Source organism: Schistocerca americana, chromosome 9, assembly GCF_021461395.2.
Source record: "Schistocerca americana isolate TAMUIC-IGC-003095 chromosome 9, iqSchAmer2.1, whole genome shotgun sequence".
Classification (NCBI taxonomy): domain Eukaryota; kingdom Metazoa; phylum Arthropoda; class Insecta; order Orthoptera; family Acrididae; genus Schistocerca; species Schistocerca americana.
In genome coordinates, this window is record NC_060127.1 from 17,138,333 (window position 1) to 17,151,477 (window position 13,145).

Consider the following 13,145-nt stretch of genomic DNA (forward strand, 5'->3'; position numbering starts at 1 on the left):
AACTGACGATAGTTCTTGCTGCAAATACGCCGCTTTTTTTTTACGGTTTGGACGACCTGACTATGCGTTCTAGAAAGCAACCTAACCTAGTTATCCTTCTTCAGTTTTTTAAGTTCACTGAAGCGCCAAAGAATCTGGTATAGAAATGCTCATTGAAATAAGAAGATATGTAAACATGGAGAATACGCCACTGCTATCAGCAACGCGTATATAAGGACAACAAGTGTGTGCCACACTTGTTAGATCGGTTGCTGCTGCTACAATGGCAGGTTACCAAGATTTAAGAGAGTTTGTACGTGGAGTTATACTCGAGCGATGGGACACGGCGTCTCCGAGGTAGCGGGGAAGTGGGGATTTCCCCGTACGACCACTTCACGAGTGTACCGCGAATATCAGGAATCCGGGAAAACATCAAATCTCCGACATCGCTGAGGCTGGAAAAAGATCCTGCAAGAACGGGACCAAAGACGACTGAAGAGAATGGTTCAACGCGACAGAAGTACAACCCATCCGCAAACTGCTGCTGATTTCAGTGCTGCGCCATCAACAAGTGTCAGCGTGCGAACCACTCAACCAAACATCATCGATATGGGCTTTCGGATTCGAAGGCCCACTCCCTGATGAGTGCACGACACAAAGCTTTACGCCTCGTCTGGGTCCATCAACACCGACATTGGTCTGTTGATGACTGGAAACGTGTTGCCTAGTCGGACGAGTCTCGTTTTAGATTGTATCGAGCGGATGGACGTGTACGGGTATGGAGAGAACCTCATGAACCCACGGACCTTGGATGTTAGCAGGGTGCTGTTCAAGCTGGTGGAGGCCCTGTAATGGTGTGGGGCGTGTGCAGTTGGAGTGATGTGGGACCCCTGATACGTCTAGATACGACTCTGACTGGTGACACGTACGTAAGCATCCTGTCTGATCACCTGCGTCCATTATGCATTCCGACGGTATTGGGCCCTTCCACCGCGACAATGCGACACCCCACACGTCCAGAATTGCTACAGAGGGCTTCAGGAACACTCCAGATAACCCGGATGGTGTAACACTGTGCCAAGATGTGCTGGCCGTGCACCAAGGCATCCGGGTTATATGGATACTTCCCACTAACACCAACCTGTCAGAACTCCGGAGATGGGAACTTGCCCTTCAGCATATCCTCTCTTCCCGTTACCCACCAGGCCTCAACCTTCGCTAATTTCAAGTTGCCGCCGCTCATACCTCACCTGTCACTCAACAACATCTTTGCCTCTGTACTCCCGCCTCGAATGACATCTCTGTCCAAATTCTTTGCCTTTCCATAAGTCTGCTTGTGTCTGCATATGTGCGCGCGAGTGTATACCTGTCCCTTTTTCCCCCCAAGGTAAGACTTTCCGCTCCCGGGATTGGAATGACTCCTTACCCTCTCCCTTAAAACCCACATCCTTTCGTATTTCCCTCTCCTCCTCTCTTTCCTGATGAAGCAACCGTGGGTTGTGAAAGCTTGAATTTTATGTGTGTGTTTGTGTTTGTTAGTGTCTCTATCAACATCATCTTTGTTTTTAGATATATTTTTCCCACGTGGAATGTTTCCCTCTAATATATATATATATATATATATATATATATATATATTCCCTCTATTATATATATTAATACCCGTTTATAATCTGCATTTCTTCTTGGTGTAGCAGTTTTAATTGCCAGTGGTATATATAGGGTGCTACAAAAAGGTACAGCCAAACTTTCAGGAAACATTCCTCACACACAAATAAAGAAAATATGTTATGTGGACATGTGTCCGGAAACGCTTACTTTCCATGTTAGAGCTCGTTTTATTACTTTTCTTCGAGTCACATTAATCATGGAATGGAAACACACAGCAACAGAACGTACCAGCGTGACTTCAAACACTTTGTTACAGGAAATGTTCAAAATGTCCTCCGTTAGCGAGGATACATGCATCCACCCTCCGTCGCATGGAATCCCTGATGCGCTGATGCAGCCCTGGAGAATGGCGTATTGTATCACAGCCGTCCACAATACGAGCACGAAGAGTCTCTACATTCGGTACTGGGGTTGCGTAGACAAGAGCTTTCAAATGCCCCCATAAATGAAAGTCAAGAGTGTTGAGGTCAGGAGAGCGTGGAGACCACGGAATTGGTCCGCCTCTACCAATCCATCAAATGGTTCAAATGGCTCTGAGCACTATGGGACTCAACTGCTGAGGTCATTAGTCCCCTAGAACTTAGAACTAGTTAAACCTAACTAACCTAAGGACATCACAAACATCTATGCCCGAGGCAGGATTCGAACCTGCGACCGTAGCAGTCTTGCGGTTCCAGACTGCAGCGCCTTTAACCGCACGGCCACTACGGCCGACTACCATTCCATCGGTCACCGAATCTGTCCTTGAGAAGCGTACGAACACTTCGACTGAAATGTGCAGGAGCTCCATCGTGCATGAACCACATGTTGTGTCGTATTTGTAAAGGCTCATGTTCTAGCAGCACATGTAGAGTATCCCGCATGAAATCATGATAACGTGCTCCATTGAGCGTAGGTGGAAGAACATGGGCCTAATCAAGACATCACCAACAATGCCTGCACAAACGTTCACAGAAAATCTGTGTTGATGACGTGATTGCACAATTGCGTGCGGATTCTCGTCAGCCCACACATGTTGATTGTGAAAATTTACAATTTGATCGCGTTGCAATGAAGCCTCATCCGTAAAGAGAACATTTGCACTGAAATGAGGATTGACACATTGTTGGATGAACCATTCGCAGAAGTGTACCCGTGGAGGCCAGTCAGCTGCTGATAGTGCCTGCACACGCTGTACATGGTACGGAAACAACTGGTTCTCCCGTAGCACTCTCCATAAAGTGACGTGGTCAACGTTACCTTGTACAGCAACAACTTCTCTGACGCTGACATTAGCGTTATCGTCAACTGCACGAAGAATTGCCTCGTCCATTGCAGGTGTCCTCGTCGTTCTAGGTCTTCCCCAGTCGCGAGTCATAGGCTGGAATGTTCCGTGCTCCCTAAGACGCCGATCAATTGCTTCGAACGTCTTGCTGTCGGGACACCTTCGTTCTGGAAATCTGTCTCGATACAAACGTATCGCGCCACGGCTATTGCCCCGTGATAATCCATACATCGAATGGGCATCTGCCAGCCCCGCATTTGTAAACATTGCACTGACTGCAAAACCACGTTCGTGATGAACACTAACCTGTTGATGCTACGTACTGATGTGCTTGATGCTAGTACTGTAGAGCAATGAGTCGCATGTCAACACAAGCACCGAAGTCACCATTACCTTCCTTCAATTGGGCCAGCTGGCGGTGAATCGAGGAAGTACAGTACATACTGACGAAACTAAAATGAGCTCTAACATGGAAATTAAGCGTTTCTGGACAGATGTCGACATAACATCTTTTCTTTATTTGTGTGTGTGTAATGTTTCCTGAAAGTTTGGCCGTACCTTTTTGTAACACCCTATATATATATATATAAGCACGCGGTCTAGGTATTGAAAATTTTTAATTGAAAAATGTTTGTTTCATAAAGTCGAACGTTGCCTTTGTCGTCTTGTTACACCCTGTACACCGACATGAAAATCATGTGGGAACTCGTCAGCGCGTCGCGACGTTCGGTCGCGTCCTTACCAGTGGCTGGTAGGCGGGCGCCTGCTGTGTGCCAGACGAGAGCAGCACGGCGCCGGACCCGCCAGATGTCGCGGCCGGCAGCTGGTAGGCTGACGACAGCAGAGAGGAGAAGGGTCCTCCGTAGACGGCCTGCCGCTTGCCCTTGCCCTCAGGGGCCGCCGCCCCCACCACGGTGGCCGATGCCTCGTCTCCTCCTGCCACGTCCTCAGTGAGTCGCTCGACATCCGCAGCCAGAGCAGCCGACGCCAAGAGCGCCAGCAGAGCAAACACTTGCGTCTGTCTCAGGGGACTCCGCGCTCTCAAGGTACTCTGAAACACGAGAACGCGTCGCTCAGGACTCGGCAGCTCCCACACGAAAAAGTTAAACGACATTTTGAAAAATGAAAACCCAAACTCACTGATTTATGAAATTGAAATTGCAAGAGAGCTGCTGGTTTTTGGCTGAGCTCTCGATATTCATACAAGTGGTTCTCCTTTCTCCGAAGGTCTCTTTAATTTTCCTGTAGGCAGTATCTATCTTACCCCCAGTTTTATTTTTTTTTATTTACACGTCAAGTTCCGTAGGACCAAATTGAGAAGCGAATCCCCAAGGTCATGGAACGTGCCAGTACATGAACTTACAAAATAAAAGTAATAATAGATAAAAATAAATGTTAATGAACCTGAAAAAGTCAGTCCATAAGTTTAAGCAGACGCTATCAGCAATACAATGAGAATCGGCTTAATTTTTCAAGGAACTCCTCGACAGAATGGATTGAGTGACCCATGAGGAAACTCTTCAGTTTCGATTTGAAAGCGCGTGGATTACTGCTAAGATTTTTGAATTCGAGTGGCAGCTTATTGAAAATGAATGCAGCAGTATACTGCACACCTTTTTGCACAAGAGTTAAGGAAGTCCGATCCAAATGGAGGTTTGATTTCTGCCGAGTATTAACCGAGTGAGAGCTGCTTATTGTTGGAAATAAACTAATACTGGTAACAAGAAACGACAATAAGGAATATACATATTGAGAGGCCAATGTCAAAATACCCAGGCTCGTGAACAGAGGTCGACAAGAGGTACGTGAACTCACACCACTTATTGCCCGAACCGCCCGTTTCTGAGCCAAAAATATCGTTGTAGAATGAGAAGAGTTACCCCAAAACATAATACCATACGACTTAAGTGAATAAAAATAAAGTAGACTAACTTACGTGTCGAACGATCACTCACTTCTGATACCGTTCGAATAGCAAAAATGGCAGTATTAAGTCTTTCAACAAGATCCTGAATGTGGCGTTTCCACGAGAGTTTACTATCTATCTGAACACCTAGAAATTTGAACTGTTTAGTTTCACTAATCATATGCCCGTTCTGTGAGATTAAAACGTCAGGTTTTGTTGAATTGTGTGTTAGAAACCGTAAAAACTGAGTCTTACTGTGATTTAACGTTAGTTTATTTTCTACAAGCCTTGAACTGAGGTTATGTACTGCACTACTTGAAACCGAGTCAATGTTGCACACAACATCCTTTACTACCAAGCTAGTGTCATCGGCAAACAGAAATATTTTAGAGTTACCCATAATACTAGAGGGCATATCATTTATATAAATAAGGAACAGGAGCGGCCCCGACACTGATCCCTGGGGCACTCCGTACTTGACAGTACCCCACTCAGGCCCACATCACAGCCGTTATCAACATTGTGAATAATGACCTTTTGCTGCCTGTTACTAAAGTAAGAGGTGAACCAATTGTGAGCTACTCCCCTTATTCCCTAATGATCCAACTTCTGGAGCAATATTGTGAGATCAACACAGTCAAATGCCTTTGTTAAATCAAAAAATACGCCAAGCGTTCGAAACTTTTTGCTTAGCCCATCCAGTACCTCACAGAGAAAAGATAAGCCTCTACATCAGGGATTCCCAAAGTGGTCCAAATCGACCCCTTGGGGTCGATATCGGTTTCCTAGGGGTCGACATAAACGAAAACTGATTTTGGTGATCGACGAGGTCTAAAAATCGCCCCCTATTAAATTAACACAAGTTCATCAGCACAGACGAAGAGCTTAAGCAGAAGTTCAACCAAGGCTATCAGAAGTTCTGGTTACAACGCAACATTGAAACACAGTATCCTACATTGTGGAACATTGCTGAAAGATACCTTATCGCTTTTCCATCATCATACCTAGTCCAAGAAAGCTTCAGTGTGGTAACAAACATTTTGACGAAACAAAGAAAGCGTTTGAAAATCTACGAACGTGGAGATTTATGGTTGCAACTCACCAATATTGAACCAGATGTAGCTAGATTGGTAGATAGTCACCAGGTTCATCAATCACACTGAATGTTTTATTTTCTCTTTGCGAATTAATACTTTTTTAAATATAATTTCCTACCTACTTAAGATAAGTTAAGTACTTAATTTGTAATAATCATTATAAATTAAACTTGATATTTACTGAATTGTATGTCTTTTTATTTTGTTAAATTTTGATGAGAAAATGAAGTCAACTTTACTCACTTAACCAAGTGCAAAGTTTTCCAATTGGTACCTTAGTACCTAGCTATTTTTTTTAATAGGAAAAAATTAAAAATAGGCCCCCTCTATTCATAATACTCTGCTAACTTAAAGCATTGCTAATTCTCACTCTGTCTTCTTCTATTGGCCTAAGCCAGAATGAAAAATAACTGTAGCAGCTGTTTTAAGTTAGCAGACCATTATGAATAAGGGGGTTGATCTTAAAAGTAGGTAATTTGGCCGTGGGGTCAGAGGTAACAGTTCATTTTGGAAAAGGGGTCACTTGTCCAAAATAGTTTGGGGATCCCTGCTCTACATCCTTACATTTGTCCTCTAGCCATCCCTGCTTAGCCATTTTGCACTTCCTGTTGATTTCATTTTTGAGATGTTTGTATTCCTTTTTGACTGCTTCATTTACTGCATTTTTACATTTTCTCCTATCATCAATTAAATTCAATATTTCTTCTGTTACTCAAGGATTTCTACTAGCCCTCGTCTTTTTACCTACCTGATCCTCTGCTGCCTTCACTACTTCATCCCTCAAAGCTACCCATTCATCTTCTACTGTATTTCTTTCCCCCATTCTTGTCAATTGTTCCCTTAAGCTCTCCCTGAAACTCTCTACAACCTCTGGTTTAGTCAGTTTATCCAGGTCCCATCTCCTTAAATCACCACCTTTTTGTAGTTTCTTCAGTTTTCATCTACAGTTCATAACCAATAGATTCTGGTCAGAGTCAACATCTGCCCCTGGAAATGGTTCCTAAATCTCTGTCTTACCATTATATAATCTATCTGAAACTTGTCAGTATCTCCAGGCTTCTTCCATGTATACAACCTTGTTTTATGATTCTTGAACCAAGTGTTAGCTTTTCTGAAACTATTTGTATGGAGTGTAGCCATGTATGGAAGTGAAACATGGACGATAAATAGTTTGGACAAGAAGAGAATAGAAGCTTTCGAAATGTGGTGCTACAGAAGAGTGTTGAAGATTAGATGGGTAGATCACATAAGTAATGAGGAGGTATTAAATAGGATTGGGGAGAAGACGAGTTTGTGGCAGAACTTGACTAGAAGAAGGGATCGGTTGGTAGGACATGTTCTGAGGCATCAAGGGATCACCAACGCAGCATGGAGGGAAAAAATCGTAGAGGGAGACCAAGAGATGAATACACTAAGCAGATTCAGAAGGATGTAGGTTGCAGTAAGTACTGGGAGATGAAGAAGCTTGCAGAGGATAGAGTAGCATGGAGAGCTGCATCAAACCAGTCTCAGGACTGAAGACCACAACAACAACAACAAGAGAGCCGCAAGAAATTGGTATAAATCAACATGAGATTGAAGTCAGAACAAAATATAGCAACAAAATTAAGAGGTGAGGGATATTTCCATGACAAAACAATTCCAAAATATGGGAAGAAAATCCTCTGTGCGAGAGTTGGAAGGCAAAAGTGAGCAAATGAAGGAAAGTCGGAGGAAGTTTAAAGTCCCATAGCATAGTGAACGTGTTCATTAGACGGACTGTAATTAAAGAAGAAGATCAAAAATGTTCAAATGTGTGTGAAATCTTATGGGACTCAACTGCTAAGGTCATGAGTCCCTAAGCTTACACACTACTTAACCTAAATTATCCTTAAGGACAAACACACACACCCATGTCCGAGGGAGGACTCGAACCTCCGCCGGGACCAGCAGAAGAAGATCAAATAGCCATTTGGCTTCCGGTCGTGTGCACTCGGGATGGTAACGTACTGCTTCCTGTTTCTATGCAAAATCGGTGGAAAAATAATGTGGATCGCGATGGTTATTTTATTAAAATTACAGGTTTCGGCCTGAGGCCATTGTCAGACAGCATCATCAATCAAATGAAGTTGACGATGCGTCGAACGGTCAGTTGACCTCAGTCACTAAAACTGCTTTTAGCAGTTTCAGCGGCTGAGGTCAACTCATACATTTAGACAACATAGTCTATGGAGGACAGTGACCTTCACCTGCACATAAGTTACACCACTGGCCATTAAAATTGCAACACAACGAAGATGACGTACTACAGACGCGAAATTTAACCGACAGGAGGAAGAGACTGTGATGTGAAAATGATTAGCTTTTCAGAGCATTCACACAAGGTTGGCGCCGGTTGGGACACATACAAAGTGCTGACATGAGGAAAGATTCCAACTGATTTCTCATACACAAACAGCAGTTGACCGGCGTTGCCTCATGAAACATTGTTGTGATGCCTCGTGTAAGAAGGAGAAATGCGTACCATCACATTTCCGACTTTGATAAAGGTAGGATCGTAACCTATCGCGATTGCGGTTTATCGTATCGCAACACTGCTGTTCGCGTTGGTCGAGATCAAATGACTGTTAGCAGAATATGGAATCGGTGGGTTCAGGAAGGTAATACGGAACACCCTGCTGGATCCCAACAGCCTCGTATCACTAGCAGTCGAGATGACAGGCATCTTATCCGCATGGCTGTAACGGATCGTGCAGCCACGTCTCCATCCCTGAGTCAACAGATGGGGACGTTTGCAAGACAATAACCAACTACACGAACAGTTCGACGACGTTTGCAGCAGCATGGACTATCAGCTCGGAGACCATGGCTGCGGTTACCCTCTACGCCGCATCACCGACAGGAGCGCCTGCGATGGTGTACTCAACGACGAACCTGAGTTCACGAATGGCAAAACGTCATTTTATCGGATGAATGCAGGTTCTGTTTATAGAATCATGATGGTCGCATCCGTGTTTGGCGACATCGCGGTGAACGCACATTGGAAGTGTGTATTCGTCATGGCCATACTGGCGTATCACCCGGCGTGATGGTATGGGGTGCCACTGGTTACACGTCACGGTCACCTCTTGTTCGCATTGGCGGCACTTTGAACAATGGACGTTACATTTCATATGTGTAACGACCCGTAGCTCTACCCTTCATTCGATCCCTGCGAAATCCTACATTTCAGCAGGATAATGCACGACCGCATGTTGTAGGTCCTGTATGGGCCTTTCTGGATACAGAAAATGTTCGACTGCTGCCCTGTCCAGCACATTCTCCAGATCTCTCACTGATTGAAGACGTCGGTCAATGGTGGCCGAGCAACTGGCTCGTCACATTACGCTAGTCACTACTCTTGATGAACTGTGGTATCGTGTTGAAGCTGCATGGACAGCTGTACCTGTACACGGCATCCAAGCTCTGTTTGACTCAATGCCCAGGCGTATCAAGGCCGTTATTACGGCCAGAGGTGGTTGTTCTGGATACTGATTTCTCAGGATCTATGCACCCAAATTGCGTGAAAATGTAATCACATGTCAGTTCTTGTATAATAATATATTTGTCCAATGAATACCCGTTTATCATCTGCATTTCTTCTTGGTGTAGCAATTTTAATGGCCAGTAGTGTAGAATTAGCAGTCAAGACCGCAATAATATTTGTTTATTTACCAGTTTCGGCTTATGTAAAAGCCATCTTCAGAATTTTGGGCCGTGTAACGATGGGAAGAGCAAAGTTACAAACAGTGTTATTGCACACGGCTTTAAAATAAGATACGGAAAAGCTGTAGCAGGAATTACAAGCAGTACTATTGTATATGGCGTTAACAAAAAGACAGAGAAAGGTTATAGCGACTACCCCCATGACTGGTGCTGGAGCCTCCTCGGTTGTCTCGTGGTACCACGATTGTGTACTCTGACTGACGGCTGTGGAGCCGGGGGTAAACAGTGTGCGATTCGCGCGCCGACTATGGCTTACGTCATCACCAATCAATGGCAAACGCTTCACAGGAGCTGCATGAAATTCGCACAGTAAGGTCTCTTGTCCCACGTACGAGCGCGTAAGCATGGTAGAAGCCAAGCCGAGCACTCTACTCCATTTTACTGAGAGGATTCTAGGAAAGTGTAGCCGCTCTATCAGGGAGACCGCGTGCAGAACCCTACTGCCGCCCATTCTTGAGTACTGGTAGACTGTTTTGGATCTCAACTGACTCTTCTACACGTCGTCAACTTCAGCTGGTGGTGCTGTCTGAAGGTGGCGGAAGCCCAGGTCGCAACCGGTCGTTTCAGTATAGCTATGAATATTATATTATTTGTGATAATAAAAATTTGTAGACACAGAAATAACGTTGTAAATTTCATAAAAGTTCACCCGATTACACGTATTTTTCCCATTATATCAATTGTAATACAAATAGTAAAGGAAATGACTGTGTTGAAAATAAAAAAAAGAAACTGACGAACGGGACTCGATCCAGCGATACAGCGATTACGGGGCTTGAACGCTAAACACTCGGCTGCCACGCGCAGGTATATTTCTGTTCTTGTTGTGGTCTTCAGTCCTGAGACTGGTTTGATGCAGCTCTCCAAGCTACTCTATCCTGTGCAAGCTTCTTCATCTCGCAGTACCTCCCGCAACCTACATCCTTCTGAATCTGCTTAGTGTATTCATCTCACGGTCTCCCTCTACGATTTTCACCCTCCACGCTGCCCTCCAATGCTAAATTGGTGATCTCCTGATGCCGCAGAACATGTCCTACCATCCGGTCCCTTCTTCATGTCAAGTTGTGCCACAAACTCCTCTTCTCCCCAATCCTATTCAACACTTCCTCATTAGTTATGTGATCTACCCATCTAATCTTCAGCATTCTTCTGTGGCACCACATTTCGAAAGCTTCTATTCTCTTCTTGTCTAAACTATTTATCGTCCATGTTTCACTTCTATACATGGCTACACTCCATACAAATACTTTCAGAAACGACTTCCTAACACTTAAATCAATACTCGATGTTAACAATTTTCTCTTCTTCAGAAACGCTTTCCTTGCCATTGCCAGTCTCCATTTTATATCCTCTCTACTTCGACCATCATCAGTTATTTTGCTCCCCAAATAGCAAAACTCCTCTACTACTTTCAGTGTCTCATTTCCTAATCTAATTCCCTCCGCATCACCCGACCTAATTCGACTACATTCCATTATCCTCGTTTTGCTTTTGTTGATGTTCATCTTATATCCTCCCTTCAAGACACCATCCATTCCGTTCAACTGCTCTTCCAAGTCCTTTGCTGTCTCTGAGAGAATTACAATGCCATCGCCGAACCTCAAAGTTTTTATTTCCATGGATTTTAGTACCTATTCCGAATTTTTCTTTTGTTTCCTTCATTGCTTGCTCAATATACAGATTGAATAACATCGGGGAGAGGCTACAACCCTGTCTCACTCCCTTCCCAACCACTGCTTCCCTTTCATGTCCCTCAACTCTTATAACTGCCATTTGGTTTCTATACAAATTGTAAATAGCCTTTCGCTCCCTATATTTTACCCCTGCCGCCTTCAGAATTTGAAAGAGAATATTCCAGTCAACATTGTCAGAAGGTTTCTCTAAGTCTACATATGCTAGAAACGTAGGTTTGCCATCCTTTAATCTTTCTTCTAAGATAAGTCGTAGGGACAGTATTGGCTCACGTGTTCCAACATTTCTACGGAATCCAAACTGATCTTCCCCGACGTCGGTTTCTACCAGTTTTTCCATTCGTCTGTAAAGAATTCGCGTTAGTATTTTGCTGCCGTGACTTATTAAACTGATAGTTCGGTAATTTTCACGTCTGTCAACACTTGCTTTCTTTGGGATTGGGATTATTATATTCTTCTTGAAGTCTGAGGGTATTTCGCCTGTCTCATACATGTTGCTCACTAGATGGTAGAGTTTTGTCAGGATTGGCTCTTCCAAGGCCGTCAGTAGTTCTAATGGAATGTTGTCTACTCCCGGGGCTTTGTCTCGACTCAGGTCTTTCAGTGCTCTGTCGAACTGCTGACGCAGTATCATATCTCCCATTGCATCTTCGTCTACATCCTCTTCCATTTAATATATTTGACGACCGAAATTACCTTGCGATTTTCTTGAGAAGTACGCGCTACTGCTTCCACATTTTGTTGTCCTCGTGGAGTACTACGAGTGTACGAAGTTTCCAGTAAATCCGCGTCCCAAACGTCGTGGCCTCCCCTTGTAAATTGTACGCACGGCCGGCCGGGGTGGCCGAGCGGTTCTAGGCGCTACAGTCGGAAACCGCGCGACCGCTACGGTCGCAGGTTCGAACCCTGCCTCGGGCTTGGATGTGTGTGATGTCCTTGGGTTAGTCAGGTTTAAGTAGTTCTCAGTTCTAGGGGACTGATGATCTTAGAAGTTAAGTCCCATAGTGCTCAGAGCCATTTGTAACCACATAATGAAAACAAATGCACTAACTCAAGGAAATTTTAAAAAAATGGGTCTGAGCACTATGGGACTTAACTTCTGAGGTCATCAGTCCCCTAGAACTTAGAACTACTTAAACCTAAGTAACTTAAGGACATCACACACATCCATGCCCGAGGCAGGATTCGAAACCTGCGACCGTAGCAGTTGCTCGGTTCCAGACTGTAGCGCCTAGAACCGCACGGCCACTCCGGCCGGCAAGGAAATTTAACACTGGTACGTCGAGTACTATAAAGAGTGTTTAGTGAACGGGACTTGCTACTGACTGCAGCACGAGTCTGCTGCCTCCAACGCACATATTGCTAAAGAAGGATATAAGTGTAGCCCGAGGTCGTCCGCACGCTTATGGACAGCCCTTTCCCCTCGCTCCGTTTGCAAAAGTAACAGGCTGGGGAGTAACAAGTAGGGGTCGTGGGTGTGGTCCACCACGGGCCATGTGATAGCTTGTTGAATACGTATGTGGATATGAATGTGGAAGGCAGTATCTACTCCCAGACTGGGAACCGCTATACTCTGCCCTGCAGGAAAGCTGTTAAGTCTGTCACTAAAATATGCAACGCAGGACGCAGTCATCTGTACGTACGCCGATGCAGAGACGGACTCAGCTTACGCGTCCCGATAATGCGGAATGCGTCGGCGGTTAAGCGCTTTCGCCCCGGGAGGAAAGCATCGCGTCTCGCGAAGACCGCTCGAGTGCTTCCATTCCCTGCTGATCCGACCGGAAAAACAGAGA

The 13,145-nt window shown here is 44.7% G+C and overlaps 1 protein-coding gene across 1 annotated transcript in view; it reads right to left on the bottom strand.

Moving 5' to 3' along the window:
* LOC124551207 overlaps nucleotides 1–13,145 on the bottom strand; it is an 83,512-nt gene that overhangs the window by 52,670 nt on the left and 17,697 nt on the right. Inside the window, exon 2 of the mRNA XM_047126198.1 lies at nucleotides 3,657–3,965. Within this exon, the coding sequence (XP_046982154.1) occupies nucleotides 3,657–3,965 (309 nt within the window). The remainder of the gene's footprint in view (nucleotides 1–3,656; nucleotides 3,966–13,145) is intronic.